The sequence below is a fragment of the Branchiostoma lanceolatum genome, chromosome 5 (genome assembly GCF_035083965.1).
Source record: "Branchiostoma lanceolatum isolate klBraLanc5 chromosome 5, klBraLanc5.hap2, whole genome shotgun sequence".
Classification (NCBI taxonomy): domain Eukaryota; kingdom Metazoa; phylum Chordata; class Leptocardii; order Amphioxiformes; family Branchiostomatidae; genus Branchiostoma; species Branchiostoma lanceolatum.
The window spans coordinates 15,704,142-15,724,498 of NC_089726.1; the positions used below are offsets into that span (position 1 = coordinate 15,704,142).

Genomic DNA, 20,357 nt, shown 5'->3' on the forward strand with positions numbered 1-20,357 from the left:
TTAATTGTACGACAATTGTACACGGTACAATGTATGGCAACAACTATTAAAGCATGATACCTTCCGAAAAATTGTATTTTTATAAGATATTATATAATTTGCAACTGAGTGACCAATAACTAAAATTCAGAAGAAAAGACATTTTGTACGCAAATCTGAAAAGAGCGCATTCCGTCCTGAAAGAAATGCACATCCTAATATAAGATAGTACACATGTATATTATCAGTCACTGTATCAAATAACCATGAATATCGGGTTGATGAATAAACAACACCGTTCTTCGTGGCACATCCAAAGGGATTTTCCTGTGCCAATGTTTTGGTAGTCCTTCTGCTATCTTCCTCATGGCAACACTGGCTGGTTCTACTTCAGCAATGAACCGTGATGAGGGGGGATACAAGCTTATGATTAGTCACGTTTGGAGCCGAATTCTTCCCACTGCAATGCCAGCTAGCGGTGAGAAGTAGAACTGCATTATCTAGTTATCTAAGAAAAGGTAAAGTGGGCAATCTCAGACTGAGCACGAAGCAGTGATCCAGTTATTGGGCCAGTTCAGGGCAGTTCATCAATGTCCAACAGTATCCTTGTTGCTCTTGGCTACGAACGTCAGTGCATAACATTATTATGCATGGCCTTTTCGAACTCGTTTCCAAAGACAATGAGGCGCTCCTACGGGCGTTAGATGGATGTCAGTCTGAACTATTAAATGTGTCAGTTGGCACGAACATCTGTCTTCAGTGGCTTCTAATGATTTTCACAGCCTGAGAAGTACGCTAATCGTCCATGCCCCATTATGCAGGCATTGACGCCTCAGGTGGTAACACTTAGCTGTGACAACAATCTCTTTCCGTTTGCATCTTTCATCTAACGAGATCGGACCAAACTAAAGCGTGTGCTGAAATGGGAGGCCTGCTCCACATACGCGTCAATATAGGGGTGCACTTACGACATTACATTGACGATAAAAGCAGTTACGGTGTGAAAAAAGAGCATCATCACGCGCAACCTAGCTGACCATTCGCCAAGTTCCACATCAATGCCACAATGGGATCGTGAGTTCTAGCTGCGAACGGGCAAACAGCATCATTTCTAATACTCCATCAGGAGGTCACCCTCCTTCCCGGAGTAAGAATATTGAGAAAGGGTCTACGTCGTCTTTTGCACAGTGCGTCGCATATCCGTCATGTAAAGTTCACCTAACTCATAGAGGTATCTGGTCTGAAGTTATACAATTCAATACACACTATGTATATACGTCAGGGTGGAATATGGAACAATGGCAGATTTTGCCTAAAGCGGGTATCTCACTGGGTTGCGTCACGTTGGCGACTTAGATTGGATTTGTGTTACCCTTGACGTTATAATGGAAATATCATGCAAAACGTACAAGTGTGACTAAAAAGACAACAAAACACACAAAGCGTAAAAAAGATTAGTTTTTTATCGATGAAATTCTCTTGTCAAATCGCTCGGCCGCAGCGAGGTCGCCAGCGTACCGCAGCGTCGGTGAGATACCCGCTTAAGCCCCCCTCTCACTGGACCCGCGGCACACTGGCGGCGTCGCTGCGTTCTAAACTGGATTTGTGCTACCCGACCCTTCACTTTATAATGGGAATATCATTCAAAACGTACAAGTATGACCAAGAAGACAACAAAACACACAAAGCAGAAATTAGCTTAACTTTTAAAAAAAATCGTTTTTTGTCAATTCGATCGGCCGCAACGACGCCGCCAGCGTGCAGTGGGTCCAGTGAGAGGAGGCTTAAAGGCCCCAAAACCTTCTCTCTCTCTCTCTCTCCCATCTATCTACATACCCTCCCAATGGACTTGCGTGACCGCAACTGATCGATTAGGGGTAACCGGCTTTAAAATGGTACAAGCAAGCGTTACCACATTGACGAAAAAAATCGACCTTTTATTGTCGGGCCATACGCCACAAGGAACAAGGTCGTCTGCAAAAGCCTAAGGCCTCAATTTGTTGCTGAAATTGGGTCCCTCAAACAATGACTTTCACTAATGGACAAATTTGCCGCTCGCTCGTTCTACACATGTTAGAGGTGGCATACATTGCCACACAATGGGCATGCACTGTACAATTCAATTCCTTTTTTTCCACTTTGATGGTCATAATGTTACCGAATGTCTTACCTTTCATGGTCGAATGTTTTACGGACAGTTGCATTGCACATTGTATTGGGATAATCAATTTTTATACTACGAATCTGCCCATGGCTGTGATATTTCCCAATGCGGCATTTTCTTGTAATGGTGGAAGAAGTACCAAAAAAAATGGGTGAATATTTGTGGCTGCCGGCTGTACCTAAAACCTGTTGTGCAATTAAATCAATTGCGTCGTGTTGTGTCCTGTTGTGTCGTATCATGTAGAATTCTTAAGCCTTACATTGTGGCACATTATAATGTGTCACCTTACGCATGTGAAATCTCCAGACAGATACGTTCCAAGCCACTGATTCATATCATGCAAGTCAGCCAGACGCTCTAATAAGACAAGATATAACATGAAGAACACCGCGCATTTAACGTTGATTCTATCAATACGACGAAATATAGATTAACTGTGTTAAACTAGGAAGGCGGTTCTCATGACGCAAACGCAGTGCAAAACGTCGCCTACAATGAAACTAAGTCCATATCTCTTCATTATACAGTTATAAACCCAGTCAGACGCTGTAGCGTTGGTGCTATCACTATTCATTAAATGCCTTACGGGAAATATCTGCATTCGTTTGACTACTCTCTTAAGAGTACGCACGCATTTTAAGTTGTCTGCTTCTTTCATTTCATTTCTCCCAAACGTTTATTCTAACCTTTTTCTCTCATGTATGATTAGCTCCAGGGGATCCCCCATGACTAAAGTGAACGTACTTTCCATTGCCTCACGTCCATAATGACAATGATAATAACGTGACAAGCTCCCACTTTGGAGCTTGTCTAGATTGTCTGTTTATCTATTTCCTGTCAGAAACATGGTGCCTTATCTTTATAGACAGCTTAGGCCGCTCCAAGACACGAGGTCAGCAGAACGCTTTACGAAATCCCACACATTCAAGTAGCGTCTGCGGGAATATAGCGAAACCTTATCTTTAAGCTTTCAAAATGCCCACCCTAGGACGTCGTCTTTTAAAAGTCAGTTTATCTTTATTTCACGCTGTCGCCGGGTTTCGTGGTTATCTTAATGGGCGTCGAATAGCGGGGTCAGCATAACGTTTAACCAAATCACCTACCTACAACTGTGGTCTACGTGGCTGAAAAAGTGCTATCTTTGAGTTCAGCCTTCAGCGGAAAAGAGCTCCCTGTAGCTGTTAAGGTACCGGTAGTATGGACGTAAAGGGTAGTGTTAAGAACATGTCATTTATTACCATACCCAGGCCAGGGGGCATTGTAGGCAGAACTCCCACGATAGTCACAAATCATGGCGTACGCGTCTAGAAAACCTCTAAGAACCAATTCACCAAGGTTGTTCTACACATAATCGACATATGAAACCACATGTAAACCACACACAGCGTCGACAGGCGTCATGAGCAATTCAAAACAGTTCACTGTAAGTCACGAGAAATGGATTTTCCTTCCATGCGTCATGAGACAGGAAGGCGTCGTTGTTCAATAAGTTGGTATGAAAAGAAGAGACTTTCAGACGTCGAGGAGGATATATTAGTTGCAGTAATGATATACAACGCCTCCCTTGCTTCTGCGGGGTGACATTGACAAAGGGATCCGCTTACTAGGTAGCTATCAAAAACTGTCCGACACGTTCAGTTCTCACATCCATGTACTACGTGTACATGGAAGCTTGAGTAGAGTAATGGTTATAGGTAAGGGAATGGTCGAAGCGTACGAAGAGGACTTCCTGTAATCGACCATACGAGTAGCATTGTGCGGGTAATGTGGTTAAATGGATATTTCACATCCACTTACTCACGTGGGTGTTCTGCCGTGTGGTGATTTCTACAGAATACGCGGCTGTAGAAAATAGTATTGAAATACCGTTGTTGCAACGGCGGCGGTTCATCAACCCGCTTCCGAAGACCTTCGACTGACGGCCGTAGCACCCTCGTCACTGGAGCATCACTGTCATGGGATCAAATTAAACGGACCTCATCTGTCACGTATGCCTGAAGCTGCTCTGGAGAGCCCCTGTCTCTATCTGTGATAGTGCCGCGATGACACAATGGGGACGGACAGTTTATGCCGTGGCTTAAGCGTATGTGCGTTGGATCTCCGATGACGGCACCATCCAAGTAAGATGTCGAACTGCAGACCGCAGTTCTTTGTCTCATCAACGGGAAACTGCTTCGTATTTTCACGAAGACCACATCACCATTCGGTGGCTGTTTTGGTTGTGATGGTCGCCAGTCTTCTGACACTGACAGGTTAGTTTGGGCAGTTCTCAAAGCAGGTTTTCCTTATGTACATGTGTCAACCCATTGTGTGAGATCTTATGTTGCGAAATGGTCTTCCGTTGTCCATACAGCTTCTCTTCATTCCCCAAAGGAGTTTGGTCACATCCCAGAGGCAAATGCCTTACATAATTGATGTACAATCCTATCAGCAAAGCCATAACGTTATGTTAGTTAAGGCCAGCAACCTTTTACCTTTAGATTAATACGACAGAGGATTCAGCACCAAGGTCAGGACTAACAAAAATTGACAATTGACATTTACGTTCCACTTTTCCGCATGGATTGTTCCCTTTATATAACCTTTATCTTGCTGTTTTGATATGTTTGTGCATTTATGTTGTCAAATATGTTTTTGCTTATGCACCTCTTGTTTGTTATTGAATAAGATGTAGCGTATATTTAATCACCATTAATTGCAAACTCCGCACACATGATGACGCATTCGTCATTTTGATGTTTATCAGCCTGCACGGGTATCTGTTTGTCTTTTACAATAAATCTTGCTCAAACAGGAAAGAACTATGATTACTGTTCAGTCAAATTTTATCGATTTTGACCTAAATGACTGGATTTTGGGACAGATACAGGAGCAAATCGTCAACTGTTTGCTGGCCCGTCCATTGAAAAATGTACTTATTTCTGAGGCAACAATCCAAGAAAACTAATTATGACGACGACTGTAAAAACGAGTTGTTTATACAGTAATAACAGTTCATAATAACAACAGCAGAGATAACTTGTTGCTCAATATTTGCATACGATATGTATATGGTATGGCAACTTTTACAACAATCATAGGAAACTAACATTGCTCGAAAAAACAATATATATGAAGTATGCTCTCTCAGTTAATATCCGTCTTTGAATTTGCTACAGATGCATTGAAGAGTGACATGGGGTTGTGTATCACCGGAGTGTGCCTTAACGGAGGTACTCCTCGGGAAGACGGGACTTGTTTGTGCCCAGAAAACGTAAGGGGCACGTGTTGTGAAGCTATCAACAAGATGCCCTATGCCCCACTGTTGTCTAGGACAATAGGTGAGTTTCAATTCAAACTTAAGGTATTACAGTTACTAGTACTGAGGATAGCGTGAATTCAGGACTGCTCTCAGCCTTCCGTTATTTTGATTTTTCTATAGAAATTTTCATTTCACACTCTATATACACAGCAAAATGTTTCTTTTATTTGCTTCACTGTCAAACGCAGGTCAATGTTTTATTATTAAAAAAAAAACATTTTAATAAAAGGGCATTCTCATGGCACCTAACCTGAAGGGAGAGTGTGCACAGAGGGTAATTGCTCTAAATGACCTTCATTGCACTCTGGGTGGTATTCATGCCACAAAACAGCTGTAAAACTGTCATTTTAAATAGAGAGATTCTATATATCAAGATATATAGACATTGCAAAATTCCCTAAATGATCAATAAAGATGAATAAGCAATATAAAAAATGAATACACAGAATTATGAGTAATATGACGTGTTATCTGATACATGCCCTACAACGTCATATTACTCATAATACTGTATATTCATATTTTCAGATAATATGTTCATCTTTATTGATTATATAGGGACATTTGTCATGTAAACACATCGTCATTAGCTAGTATGAGAGTTGTTGATCAAACTTTAAAGTTGCAAAATTTGACATTGTTTTTTTTTCTTCATTTTGAGGTATTTCCTTTGTTTTCCTCATTTGCGGGGAAGGGCAATAGTAGACATCGATTTGGTGTTCTCAAAATCAATTTAGACTACGCCCCAGGGCACAGCTATACATCTGAAGGCATAGATAAAAAGGATAGGGATAGCGATGTCGATATATTGAGGTCCTCATAGACGAGGAAATAGACAACTGTCGACCTAAAGAGATTCGTCTTCTGCACAATCTTTGACATATTTGGGTCACCGTTTTACATTTTTTAGAATTTCCGCTGCTCAGAATATCACATTACTGTCCAAAATTAACCATAGGTCACGCTTGATTGCATGGATGAAATCCGCTCGCGCATAATTTTTATCCGTTTCCAAAAAATGTTTGCGACCATACTATATATCGTACAAAGAAGCTTTAAAATGAGCAAATATATGCGGTAAACTACAATCGGAAAAAGGATACTAACGTCATCATACAATGCCTATTTTCCTACCGCAAAACTTACAGATTATTTCATAAACCTCATCCTTGCACAAAATATATTTCAAGCCCTGAGGGAAATTTCTCAAAGTATTCAAAGATGTGAAAGACCAAAAATAAAGAATTTATTGTTTGGTATATACCATGTTCTGTAAGTTCAGTAATTTATAAAACTACTTAGATTTCATAATGAAGGCAACGTTTTTTTACCCAACTTTTGCTTCGCACGCACGCACGCATCAATTTTGCAGCGCCCAGGGTTTGTCATCCATAAAATCAAATCAGTATCAGAATCAGTAAAACATGAAATATTGGATTGATTGAAATAGGTAGATTCAATTGTCAATTAGGCCGTTCTGTGTACATAATATGTAACAATTTGAACGTTTCCAAATTTTCCGCTGTCAATGAAGTCATTGTCAGAATATATATCATATTAGAAATCGATTCAAAAGCATCGGTACACTTGTATCAGTCATAGACCAAACGTAGCTCTATTTGTCTTGATCTATCCATGTATAGCCAAAGTGCCAATATGTGTGAAGTGCTTCCACGGTGGAACCAGGTACTACAGCAACGTCCACGCTGGGTACAAGTGTCTCTGTCCGCCGTACCACGATGGGACCTGCTGCGAAGTTCAAGGTGATCAATCATGTTGCCACATTATTACGAAACCCATCTGTGTTGGTGGTCTACATAATCAACATATAAACTGTGTCCCAACGCAATAAAGAAACCCCAGCAAATTTAACCGTCCGTACTGCAGGCTTCATCAGGTTTGAATGACTGATCACCTAAGACACGTGACTTTTCGGACACGTGACGTCAACAAGTCGTCAGTAGTTACTGGAAGTCTATACCGCCTGCCGCCCGTGTTAGTGATGGCGGGTATGTACTGAGGTACCTCCTGTTGCAACATTTTCTCAAGAAGAGTCGGCCGTTATTTTTTTTCTTGCGAAGAATCAGAAGTTTTTATTTGCCTTTCGTCTGTCAACGATTCAACTTCAGAATCAACATGCACTAAAATTAGCTCTAAATCTTACACCCAGGATACATAGTAGTACAAAGAAAAACAGCACCATGAAAAATCTATTGTGAATTGAGCCTTATTCACACTTAATGACCTTGCCGCTGGATCGTCCCTGACTTCTGTCCATCAAAGCGTAGCTAACAGGGCTCTAAAGGAAAACCAAATCCACCAAACCCCCATGTTTACAATCTGTGGTCAGAGGTGGGACACTTCATGGCCAGATTTCCAGCTCTAAGGTCTCCAGACTTCTTACAATTCAATCCCGTAAGATTCCCTATTCTCCCTGTAGGGAGATATTCAAAATCAATGCGTATTATGGGGATCTCAATGGCGGTGAGCTTTGCTGCAGAGGTAACTCGAGGGTAGTCTCACAAATTTGGATACATGTGTATAGTTCTTGGATCTAGAAAACAGTGAGATCATGAGGGGAAAAAAATTAGGCGCCCGTGTTAGAGGCAGAATATAGTTTAATCAAATAAATTACTCTCATTAGTTCTCGCCTATAAATATCTCATGTAGAATTGAGCTTCTTGATAGCTGCTACTAGTCAAGTAAGAAGATACCCTATCTGTATAAAAACCTCATCTAGCATCAATATGTGAGACTCAAGTACAATAGAGATGAATTACAGTATTTGCCAATGGAATTTACAGAATCAGTAACAGTAGGATGAATGAGTATCTTGGGTGCTGTTACTACTAGCTGATACAACAAGTATATTTGTCAGAATTCCATTCTGCTGAAGAATAAGTTGCAAAGGTAATGCTCTCTTGTATGAATCCTTTTAAACATGTACAAATACAGTCAAATTTGGTCCTAGCAACCACTCAGGGACTGAGGAAAGATGGTTGCTAAATGGAGGTAGTTGTTCCAAACAAGAGGGTATTTTTAACGTCATTAGTTGGAACTGTTTAGATGTGACTTGTGACTGGTTTGACTGTATGCAGTATTGAGGCATGAGATGCGCATGTACAAGGGCTGCCATATTTCACAGAATCATGAGATTTTAGAAATAGGAAAGTCTGATTAAAGAAGCATGGCAAGCAACAATATTTTTGTTGCTGTATTCTGATCACCAAACTTGAATCATTTGCCTGAGCTGCTGACTGTACTGGGATGTTTTAAAGAATTTCTATCATTATACGTAAACAAGGTGGGGCCAACCCTTAATACTTGTCTTATTTGTCTGAGGTTTGCATGGCCAAGAACTGCTAGACATAGAAAAGGCTGGAGTCTGTCAAGGGAGGGGTTCCTCCAAAGGAGCGACAACACCCTGGAATGATGATGATGATTGCATTCCTAAGTCCCAACAAGTTTGTCATTTCTACTTTTACATGCATAAATTATGTGTGTGTTTTCATATCTTTTTTTTCCCAGAAGGATCCTATAACAGCCATGCCCAGATGTACCTATGGATGAGTGTGGCAACATCAGGGATTGTCCTTCTGTTGGTGTGTCTGTGTGTCCTGTGTGTCTGCAAGAGACTCGACTAATGGGAATGGACCTGAAGTGATCAACCGGTACAACTGACATTAACCATGTACATAGCACACCACCTTTGGAACAGTGTCACTCCTACAGCGTTCATATCTAACCCCAAATGCTAGATATTTACAGCTATACGATGAAAAGGCTGTCTTCTAACTTGGCCTGGGTGCCATCCGATTACTACCAGGGCTGCTACACTCGCTACCCTGAAGCCCCAGTAGTAATCGGATGGCACCCAGGCTACTTCTGACTGGCCAACCTACTCTCCAAGCAGAGGTTGGTGGGAGAGATCGTCACCGTTTTATCATATGCCCCGTTTTTTTGTCCGCTCGTCACCATTTTATCATGGTGTGGCGAGCGGACAAAAAAACGGGGCATATGATAAAACGGTGATGATCTCCCCCACCAACCTCTGCTTGGAGAGTATGGCCAACCATTGTAAAGAGTTAGCAACGATTGACAAAACATGGATACATGATCTATGTTCCTCCTAAGACTTAGACTTTTCCTCTGATGTATGATATACTATACGTCAGAACAATGCAGCTTTTGCAAGGACATTTTTCACTTGAATCTATACACATTGAGCTGTATTGAGTGGAAATAGCCATACTGTGCATTATTATTAGTAATATTACTCACTACGTCATTGCAATATCTTTGACGGATTTCGTTATCCTAAAGCCATTGTAACCACAGGCAACAGTAAGGAAATCTATCATGTCTGCCTGAACCAACGATTACTATAAACCGAAGGGGATAAGTGACCTACTTGTATATTGTACCCACTTTGTACTGTGGTAGTTGCAAAGATAGATGGTATGTACATGTACATGTACAGTACAATGGCTCAGTACATTGAAAAATGTCCTTTGATCTTTTGAATACTACAGTACATGTAGTTTATCCATATTATTTTTTGCACATATATCCTCTCATTTCATGTTAAGATTCTAAGTGTATTTGGTAGTATTAATGCAGTTTGTTAACACATAGCTGTTAAATGTGCTGTAAATACATGTATATATAGCCATATCAACTCTCCAATTCAACTTACAATATGTCAGCTCCTGCATGTGATTTACATTAATAAAGGTATCAGAAATGGACAGTATAGTCCAAAGTAATGCTCTTAATATGAAGTCCAATCTTCATTTCAGACATGCCTTCTGATTGGTTAAGATAATAAGAACACTTCTTGTGACATCACACTAATCAAGTTACATTAATTATACCTCCTATTTCTGTGATGCATTTGAGTACAGAGGTACTATAGTTTGAATTTAGGAATTCTTCGAATCCAAAGTATATCTATCCATTCCAAAGAAAGACAAAAGACATGATTTGAGAACATAGTGTATGTCCACACACACAACATATACAATATAGCTATGATGCAAAAATATGTCCATGGTCGTTTATGAACAGAGGGATTGTATGTGTGTAATACAAAAGACACAGAATGTCTGAATACACAAAGGAATACATAATATTAGGTACTGGTACATGGTACACATCCAGCTCTGAATCTCGCAATAGCTCTTAGTATTTAACTAGAAACAATTCTGACTTCAAGAAGTGGGCAGAAACAATTCAAGACTACATTATGGACGGACCATCATACAAAACAATAGAAAAATGTATCACCACAAAAATTCATACACACACACAATACACATCGCATTGAGTAGTCTTTTTTTGTACAGCATTGTCTGTTCTTAACGGTAAAAATATAGTAATATCATCACTAACGGTTAACAAAGCTACCTTATGCAGTCTACAAATACATGTATTTGCAACATCTCTGTTTGCGCATTTTGCTGAATTTGTACCTTTTAATTTATTGTTAGCATTTTTAAACATCTCTTAGGGAGGATGTTTTAATATCCACTGAGGATACAACTGTATTCTGTGTCATACGTTTACTCCATATTTCTTACACAGTGCTTCAATATCTTGTTGTGACTGATGTCCCAACAACTTCAAGCCCTTGAATACTTCAACGACAACTGGAAAACAAACAAACAAACAAATCAAATCAGATCAGAATCATGCTTTATGGTGTTTTAGAGAAAACAAAAAATAGAAGTCATTATGAATTATCTGAATAAGCACACAAGTACACAATATACAAACCTTGCTTGTCCTTAGTTGACATGAACATGATAGCCATATTGAATCTCTTCACTTCTGACATGCTCCTCAACACATTGTACACATCATCTTTGTTCCTGTACAAAAAGAAAAAAAGATTTTAAAACCATTATATTACACTTGAAGAAAATCAGAAATGTGCAAAGCAACAAAATAAGACAACAATACCTCAGCTTTTTGAGAAATTATAAAACATACAACTTCATTTTTGCTAGCATATTTTCTTTTTTAGGAACATCCCAAAATGCCAGACTTACGGTAAGTAGTGGTCCCTGAGAAGTAACATGATGCCGTTGAGAATGTCGGACTCTAGTGACTGTTGAAACAGCTTCACGTACATGGATGGGGGGATTTGCTGGGGACAAACATGCAGCAGTTAGCAGTCTTTTTTAGTTGCCCGGAAAATGGCAAAATAATACAACATTTCAGGTTGTGTTACATCACATTGTACATCCTAATAAATGATCTTACTGCATTCTGAAATAGAGGATTCCATACACACATTGCTGTCCCCTGAAGGCTTGGCAGTTAATCTGTAGCTGTGTTGTTCTGTTTACATTACATGTACATTGAACATCATATGTCACACTTAACCTTTGCATATCCAACTTCACACATTCTTTACAGCTATCAAGTGAGGATGCCCCAATCATAGTTGGTGACAGGACCTTCCTCTTCAAAATAGTTCTAAGAATAACATTTGTTTAATAAGTTTAAGGCTATCTGGTGAGGATACCTCAACCATACTAAGTGACAGGACATTCCACTCTAAAAAATTTTAAAAGTTCTAAAAATAAACTTTGACACACCATGTACATAGCAAGCAACATTCAAGACATACAAAACTGCATGGGTTCTAAACACCAGACCTCCTCCGTACCTTGAAGTATTGATAGAGAAGTTGAGGATAGCCATGCAGCCGTCTCCAGTCGGCCTGCATCTGGAGCGCTGTGGCAGGTGCACCTGGGACAGCTGGAGGGGCAGAGGTCACCACAGGTTGTTGATCCCTGGGGCTGGTGGGTTTCTTCCTTTCTACATTGGAGGGCCTATATTGGGAAAAAACTGTTACTCAAAACTGTTGGAGCATTATGTAGACTAAGTGTTGTTTAACACGTTCATAAATCTTGTTTATCTTTAAAACACAACTATTGCAAATTTGCGATAGAAATGTTGTAAAGTGATCTTTAAAAAAACATGAAACAAAGGTAAATCCATCAAAATTACCTAGGATATAGGAGATTCTTTGTCCACAACCAGGTAATCTCACCTGCTGAAGTTTCAGAAATCAAACTTACCTATTTACATTGATTTGTGGAACATCCACATTTGGAGAATCATCAACCTCTTGTATCAAGTTTTCTCTCACTTTCTTCTCTTCACCGCCTGTTTTCAACTTTTCAGAGTTCTCAACAGGAATTTGTGCTGTTTCTTCTGAGGAAAATGAAGGTAGTTCTGTTGCCTGGAGATTTGTGGACGGTTGAAACATGATCCTGTCCTCTTCACCTCCGATTTCCTCTATTACGAGTCTCCTTAGTGGTTTCTAAATACAAAGAGAAATGAACAAGAATCAACACATATCCCTTAGTCTGAACTGATTCCTTGAAGTTCAGAATTTGTCCCTCTTGTCAGAGACCTGCAATTTTGTAAGAAGTTTTATTTAGAGGATACTTCGTGGTCCATAGCTAACAAAAAAAGCAAAGTCAATCTGTCCTCGAAGAGCCTAGATCTTGCGACTGAAGCTATACTAAATGTGCATACTAAAACCTCTTTCATGTTACCATGTATTATTAATTACATAAAGTCTGCATTATTCCTTTTCTACTATTATGTCACAAAACTGGTGTACCACTTGTTGAGCTGTATCATGCATACTGGTACATCATGTAAAAATTAGCTCAAAATGTGGCAGCTATACAAAATGTTTTTTACAAAATGTTACTGACCTTTGACCTTAAGTGTACGGGTTTGTTGATTGGTCTGACCACATGAGATGGGTCCTTTGGCTGTGGTTTTGTTTTCTTGATTTCTATGACTTCCTCCGACTTCTTCGTTGCTGGTTCTAGAGCCTGAAGAATTCATGAGATATTTGACATTTACTGCATTCATTCCAGAACAGGATATAACAATATTTCTTGACTGTAAGCTATTTCATCTAGGGTTAGGGACGTCCCTCAGATAGGACGTGAAATGGAGGTCCCGTGTTGGGGGAGAGCCACACCCCACGCACGTAAAAGAACCCACCACATCTTTCAAAAGAGAGTAGGGGCATGCCCCGGTGTGCAATGGTCCAAATCCTTCTGTCTGGAGTTGGTGATTCACTACAAATCACCCGGATGAAGGCCTGGCGAACCTCTGTCTCGTATCAGCCATACGGTGATTTACACCATTCACCCGGACGGGAGAACTGGCGCATCCCCATCTTGTATCAGCCAACGAAAGGGCATGCCACCCCGTAAAAAGGGCGGTATAACCCCCTCGAAGGAAAAGCATGTCGACTGAAGAAGCTATTTGTAAACAGTTCCTTTGATGTCAAGGAATCAGATGTTAGAGTTAATATCATCAATATATGAACAATATATCACTATAAATGACTTAAAAAGTATAGAGTCTTACTAGGAAACAAAAGGAAAAGGACAACGGCCAAGAGTGAACTTTTCATAAATTCAAATTGTTGTCCTGCTATAAGTACAATAACAACAACAACATACTGTACCTTCTTTATTTTTCTTAGCTCAGCTTGGGCTTGTTTATTGGAAGGATCCAAACTCAAAACCTTTTCATAATCTAAAGCACAAACATGGGGAGAAAGTTGTTAAACCTTCGGAACCACATCAAATGAATATGCAACCATTCTAGCATACAGTATATCTAAATCTTCCACTGATGTCACAGATTGTAAATGTAAAATATGCAACAATAGAGGATTTGAAGTCCAAGGTGTAAGGTTGCCCCCTATAGATTTGAGAGAGAAGTGCAGAACCAACCTCTTTTTGCATCCTCCAGCTTGTTCAGCTCCATGCGTGCAGTGGCTCTTCTATGGTAGGCCTTGGTGTAGGTTGGGTCCAGGTCTAATGCCAGAGTACAGTCCCGTACAGCATCTTCATACCTATAGATAGTGTGGGACATTGTTATCATTGTGGTATGGTGGCCTCGTGTTTAAGGTTGTTGACTTAGAATGTAAAGGTCTGGATTAGAATTCCTGGCATGTTGTGCCCTTGGGAAATGCACTTTGCACCATCAACTTTGGTTAGGAACATACTCTTATCTCTTGGATAAGACATGAAGTCAGAGGTTCTGTGCTTGAGGAGAGCCACACCTTCAGCACATTAAATAGCACACCACACTTATCAAAAAGAGTAGGGGTCCATCCTGGTGTGAGTGGATAAAGCATTACACTCCTACCCAGTCTAAAGCAGCTTGTACTTACTGTACAAAACTGGTGTTACACATTGAGGCAGTTTAAAGATTATGCAATACAAAAATACAAAGACTTTAGTGTCATATCATTCCTGTATCATTTGTAATTTTTACCGTTGCAATGTAATTCTATGTAAGGGGCTGAACCCCCCAGAAATCTGTGAAAAACGCCACCAGGCGAAACGTATTCCTGGTTAGATAAAATAAAATAAACTTGTATCAAGCACCTGTTGAGCTTAAGGAGAGCCATGGCCCTGTTGGCTGGTAGGACAGCGTTCTTAGGGTCAGCATCCATCCCTGTTGTGTAGCAGGACATGGCCTCCTCGTATTTCCCTTCCTTAAAGAAAGCATTTCCCTAGAAGAAGAAACATAAACTTCTTGATATAGAGAAATGCTGCCTATTAACACATTAAAAACTTGATCATGACTACAAACTTAAAACAGCCCTCTGGATTGGTCAACACATGTGACTGTTGAGTAAAGTTGGAACTTTCATACAATAGTGTCGTTTGTGTCATATTTCTTTTACACCAGAAATTGATCATGAAAACAAATTTCAAACAGCTCTCAGGATTGGTCAACAAATGTGACTGTTGAGTAAAGTTGGAACATTTATCCAATAGTATTGCTTGTTAGATTACCCTGTCCTTCTCCATCAGCGCCTGCTGCATCAGTCTCTGCTGCTCTAGTGCCTTCTCACTGTCACTTTCACTCTCGTATTCTGACGATGACTCCTTCTGCTCGTCTTCCAGCTTCTCAAGTTCTTGGTCCTACAAAGAATTAACACACAATTGATAAAGCACTCAAGATGGTTTCTGCTCAAGTGAACCACTCAGAGGACCTAATCACTATATTTCTAGTCACTATAGACAGGGTCCTTAATGCTTGTGTCAATAGAAAAATTATCTAAGGGACCACCAAAAAATGGACAGGTGGTCCTTATGTAGAGGTGGTCACTTGTACAGGTTTGACTGTATTTCACACACAAAAAAATAGTTTGAAACTCTTCTTACACGGCCCTTAAATGTGCTTTCCAAAAGACTTCAACCCTTAGCACTAGAATGCAAAACAAAAAAGGGGGAAGAAAACATTACAATTTGCCTTCCATTATCTGCTTGGAGATTAAACAGACACACCAACAAGTCAGTTGGGATAAAAATCCCCACCTTCAGATGTATAAATGGTATTACTGATCAATTAAAACAAAACACAGTAATTTTAAAGATAGGGTACAGAGTTTTCTCAACATTGTATACATAGTTTTGGAATCATCACCAAGCCTGTTTCTCTATTGCATGTGTTTTTGTTTCCTCATTTCTTTCTTTGTTTTTATCTTGCTCGAGACGTACCACATCAAACTTGTCCCAGGACCGGTAGTCATAGCCACTGATCCTCTTGGGTTTCTTCTGTTGACCGTTCTGCTGACCAGCACCAGTTTCTTCCTTCTTTTCCTCTGTCTTCACCTTCTTCTTCTTCTTCTTGGCTGCAGCTCTGTTTCTTATAGGTGGCAAGACCTTCAGAAATAAAGAAAAAAAATTAAATAAATACAATTATACAATAGCTATGGAGGTTTAACATTAAATCCATATTTATGTGTTGACAATTTTGTTTCAAAAGATCTTATAGATTGTACTGTAGATTGTGAAATATTTGCTGTGTATGTTCATGGCTTTTGCGGTGACCATGCACAGCAAAGTCACCACACCATGAACATGCATTCTGTCTTGCACTGCTTAATTTCACATAACTACTGTTCTTTGAGCCGTGAACTTAAAACACCATAAAAGCCTCCTTTCATCCTCCCCTGAGATCAAGTCTCCGCTAACTTAAATATTATGTACAGTATTTTTATCTATATCATAGTATATGCACATATCGTCAAGTTCATCTTCACATGAAACAAATGTCTTTATTTTTACATTACAGCTTAATAGCTTTTACGCTTTATAGTATGACAAACAATAAGAATCTAACCATACATTTGGCATGTCTAGAATCTGCTAAGAACTCACTGGTTCATGTCCTTCTTTCTGTGTCTTCAGTTGTTCGTCTTTCTTCTTAATGTCGTCTTCCCAGCTGTCCAAGTCTTTCAGGAAATCTTGCATTTCTGATGCGTTCTGACGAACCTGCATCTGTATCTCTAACGCCTTGTCGGGAGAAGCCATCTTAATATTATTCAAGAGACTGTCAAACGTCAAATGATGTCGAGTTGTGTTGTCAGAGAAACGAAATTTTTTTCCCGCGTAGAATTTTCGGAAAATAACGCCGTTACACTCAAGTCAGAACTTTCTAACAAAGAGGACTTCTACGTAAATGCTGTAAATTGCACCTAATACACTTATGAGAAGCAATTCCGTTCAAAATTAGGCGTCAGGAAGAAAACAAGTCAGGCAAAGTTTCAGACGATTTTTTTCCTCATGGGCGCCGCCATTACACTTGTTCTTCTACCCACAATGCCACGCGCACACAACCTATGACACCTGTTTCAGAATATTCCATTCGAAAAAGATGGGGGTGTTTGATGCTGTGATTAATCGGGTGATACCATAATTTGTGGGGTGGTAAATTGATTATATATTTACCCATGCTGATATGTATCTATGCAACCGTGGGAAATAATCAATCTCCTTTCCTCTGAAAATATAAGGCTATCTATTTTGTGTTGACTAACAAATCCGGTGAACCGCAGATAAAACAATTACCCGCCCCCTTTCAGGTACCCAATGAGGATCAAGTGAAAGAGCCAGTCGGACTCGTTTTCCCATATCTGCGGAACCAATGACCTGTGATGAAAAAGCCGGCAAAGCATCAACTTCCCGGGGCTCAGCTGGTCGGCGGAGGTGATTTTCCTCGCGCAGTGTATGGATCCAACCTACCAGTGAAAGCACTCCCACAGTCAGCTGCTCTTATCTAAACGCCTGGGATTTTCAGTCATATTTCTGATTACCGTGCGGTATGCCAAGTAAGTCGGACGCATTGTATTCCCTTTAATTCGATAACTATTGGAACAGTAGGATACCAGATTGAGAGGACATGGTGCAATTGGCCGAGCTCAAATTCCCCCTCCCGTTATGGAGCCGGGCCTACTTCTATGGGGCACACGGTGTTCTGAACGAAGTGGTGTTCACCGCATTGTTAAACCTGGTTACCACCGGCGGCCTGCGCCTCTACGGGACCACGTCTCTATGGATGTTCATCAGCTATGGACTGTGCGGCACCTTCGTCACCGAGAAGATTTTCGCGGAACTGTACACCCGGCGCCGGCACATCCCCGTTCTCCTGCGGGCCTGCTGCTACGTCCCGGCCGTCTACGCCTGGGAGCTGCTCTCGGGGTTGCTGCTACGGACATTTGACGCCTGTCCCTGGGACTATAGTGACTATCGCTACCATTTCCTCGGTCTGGTAACGCTGGAATATCTTCCTCTATGGTATATGCTGGGCCTGTATCAGGACCATCTTTTCCGCTACCTACTCTGCATACAAAAGAAGGGCCCGGGCGAGGCAGGTACTGAAAACACGGACAAATCGATAGAAACCAACGATGCGAAAGTGGCCGGCGAGGGGCCCTTGCCTCCGTGGATACGGTTTTGTTTCTACGGCATGCACGGCTTCCTGGATGAAGTGGTCTTCACCATGCTCTACGATTGCGTCACCAAGGCTCCTGACGCGCGGCTGACGGGTTACACCTCCATCTGGTCATTTCTCATCTATGGCAGCTGCCGCATCATGGTCGAGCGGTTTGGCTACGTCTACCTATACCTCCAGTGCGGCGTCCCGACCAGATATCGGGTAGCCCTGTATCTCGTCATCGCCTATACGTGGGAGTTCGTGGCCGGCCTCATCCTTCGACAGTTTGGAGCTTGCTCCTGGGACTATAGCCATTATCGCTTCAACGTCATGGGACTTATCACGCTGGAATATGCACCTGGGTGGTTGATACTAGGTCTGTACCAAGACGTCATGGCCAGTTATCTTTTAAGCCTCCGCGTTAGAAAGGAAAAACACATTAGTGTTGACTAAGGCTTCCGTGCAATGTTTGTAGATTATGCCATTCAGTGGGGTATTATTTTTAGAATTGCTCACACGTATGTGATTGCTTCGTGTCTTCCCAGTTTTATCGCACATTGTCACTTTAGGGAGGGGGAAGGATGACGTCGTTTCATCATGTTCCAACTGGCACGAATGCCACATACATAATGCATGGTTCCATGCACGGCCGTAAAAAGCCTCCCCATTCATATTGAATGGTTCGACTATTTTAGGAAACTTCTAGGTTAACAAGCACCCAGGTGTCAGCAGATTGATAGTTTGAAGTGTCACGCGATGCAAGCGATCAGAAATAAGTCTTAAAAATGGATATTTGAGATGAGAGAGAAAAAGCGCCCGGGCTAATATTCTAAAAGGGTGGGTTTTTCAGGCATGACGACGACAGTGGGTTGTGACGTAAACCCACATGTCGTCTGTTTTATACGCACAAACGTAGAGCTATGTATTAAAGATCTTCCTGTAGTTAAGTAGACACCGGGAAACCGAAGAACCCTTCCAAGCAATGCGTAAGGACTGTATGTAGGATCGAATACCTCAATAGAATATCAATATATACGAACTCTAAGTAGCGAAGTAGATACAGGGTAATTCTAAAGAACACAAGTCATTCCAGGGTTTACCAAAGAAAATAAACTCGCGGAAAAAAAAACTATGTACATATGAGAGTAGTCCAGGGGCATCACTGAATGGTTGACTATAGTTCCAACAATGGGGATAGATGCATCCCATTTGATGGAACAATGCGTATAGTACTTAATAATCCGTGTTAATAACTTAAGACAAAGATAGCATCAGAAAATCCGGCCGTAAAGCTAACATGCAGTGAAAAACAACAATGTATCCGATAGCAACCCCGACGCTCTTCAAAAGCCATGGTGTGTAACATGGCGGCTTGTACATCTTTTTAACGCACAGGAAAAAACAAGTGTAGTGACATTGCAGACAAGTGTGGTAGACACTACGGTAGACAGCGGGCAAAGTGCGCATTCTGTATACCCGCTACGTTGTCTTGATTAAGTTGCTGCTATCCAACAATGTACAACCAATCCATGTAATTGCTTACGCACACGAACATAAACAAAATCTTGATACATGTATCTATTTCGTAATGAGACAAAAAAGGATGATAATGCCGTCCAGACATTCCATTGGAAATAACAAGTACAGTACTATAGAATTCATATGGTGCTTGAAAGATAATAAGTGCAATGAATGTACCAAGTATCAAATGATTATGTAGGTAACGTTAGAGACATTGTGGAAAAAATGATAAGCTAGAACAAAAATAATATATGGCACAGATACCTAGATGGATTTGAAGCAATAAAGACGTTGATGTTTAACCACTTTTATCTAGTTTCTTTGAGTCTCTTCTTGTTTGAAACCATGGAATACTAGTATACAGATGACGGAAGACCAAATTGCAATAAGCCACCACAAGGGCCAGTATATTGTTACCGTGTTGGATGGTGATATCAATTCAGACGATGAGATAGAGATCTTGTGATTTTTGCTCCCCCTTTTTTGCAAAAACCTAGATCCATCTAGCCTTGGTGCTATCCTAGGTAGTTTACCGAGGCTCCCATACTTACATATGGGGGAAATTGAGAGCCCTGATAAACTAAGATAAAATTTGCTAATCTTTAATTTCTTCAC

At 40.7% G+C, this 20,357-nt stretch overlaps 3 protein-coding genes across 3 annotated transcripts; 2 read left to right on the plus strand and 1 right to left on the minus strand.

The window, feature by feature from the left end:
- Positions 1–3,858: 3,858 nt before the first annotated feature.
- Positions 3,859–9,406, plus strand: LOC136434264 (lactadherin-like). Its single transcript, XM_066426992.1, has 4 exons — positions 3,859–4,395; positions 5,302–5,463; positions 7,088–7,207; positions 8,973–9,406. Exons 1-4 carry the CDS (start codon positions 4,269–4,271, stop codon positions 9,086–9,088), a joined length of 525 nt encoding a protein of 174 aa, XP_066283089.1. The 5' UTR covers positions 3,859–4,268; the 3' UTR covers positions 9,089–9,406.
- A 1,020-nt stretch (positions 9,407–10,426) lies between these two features.
- LOC136435429 (RNA polymerase II-associated protein 3-like) lies at positions 10,427–17,137 on the minus strand. Its single transcript, XM_066428927.1, has 12 exons — positions 16,667–17,137; positions 16,004–16,168; positions 15,296–15,424; positions 14,882–15,009; positions 14,222–14,343; positions 13,951–14,021; positions 13,181–13,303; positions 12,533–12,777; positions 12,118–12,283; positions 11,495–11,592; positions 11,220–11,314; positions 10,427–11,092 (listed from the first exon to the last, which is right to left on the minus strand). The coding sequence occupies exons 1-12, from the start codon at positions 16,817–16,819 to the stop codon at positions 10,998–11,000; spliced, it is 1,590 nt and encodes a 529-aa protein (XP_066285024.1). The 5' UTR covers positions 16,820–17,137; the 3' UTR covers positions 10,427–10,997.
- A 234-nt stretch (positions 17,138–17,371) lies between these two features.
- On the plus strand, positions 17,372–20,044 carry LOC136435430 (transmembrane protein 229A-like). The gene has a single exon (XM_066428929.1). The coding sequence runs from the start codon at positions 17,688–17,690 to the stop codon at positions 18,672–18,674; it is 987 nt and encodes a 328-aa protein (XP_066285026.1). The 5' UTR covers positions 17,372–17,687; the 3' UTR covers positions 18,675–20,044.
- Positions 20,045–20,357: the final 313 nt, after the last annotated feature.

What these genes read in the sequence shown, in the direction of transcription:
- LOC136434264 (XM_066426992.1), top strand. Translation starts at nt 4,269, where the DNA reads ATGTCGAACTGCAGACCGCAGTTCTTTGTCTCATCAACGGGAAACTGC. An exon ending in ACTGTTGTCTAGGACAATAG is followed by an intron (nt 5,464 to 7,087) that starts GTGAGTTTCAAT and finishes ATCCATGTATAG; the next exon opens with CCAAAGTGCCAATATGTGTG. An exon ending in GACCTGCTGCGAAGTTCAAG is followed by an intron (nt 7,208 to 8,972) that starts GTGATCAATCAT and finishes TTTTTTTCCCAG; the next exon opens with AAGGATCCTATAACAGCCAT.
- LOC136435429 (XM_066428927.1), bottom strand. Translation starts at nt 16,819, where the DNA reads ATGGCTTCTCCCGACAAGGCGTTAGAGATACAGATGCAGGTTCGTCAG. An exon ending in AGAAAGAAGGACATGAACCA is followed by an intron (nt 16,169 to 16,666) that starts GTGAGTTCTTAG and finishes TTATTTCTGAAG; the next exon opens with GTCTTGCCACCTATAAGAAA. An exon ending in TTCTCTATCAATACTTCAAG is followed by an intron (nt 11,593 to 12,117) that starts GTACGGAGGAGG and finishes GTTTGTCCCCAG; the next exon opens with CAAATCCCCCCATCCATGTA.
- LOC136435430 (XM_066428929.1), top strand. Translation starts at nt 17,688, where the DNA reads ATGGTGCAATTGGCCGAGCTCAAATTCCCCCTCCCGTTATGGAGCCGG.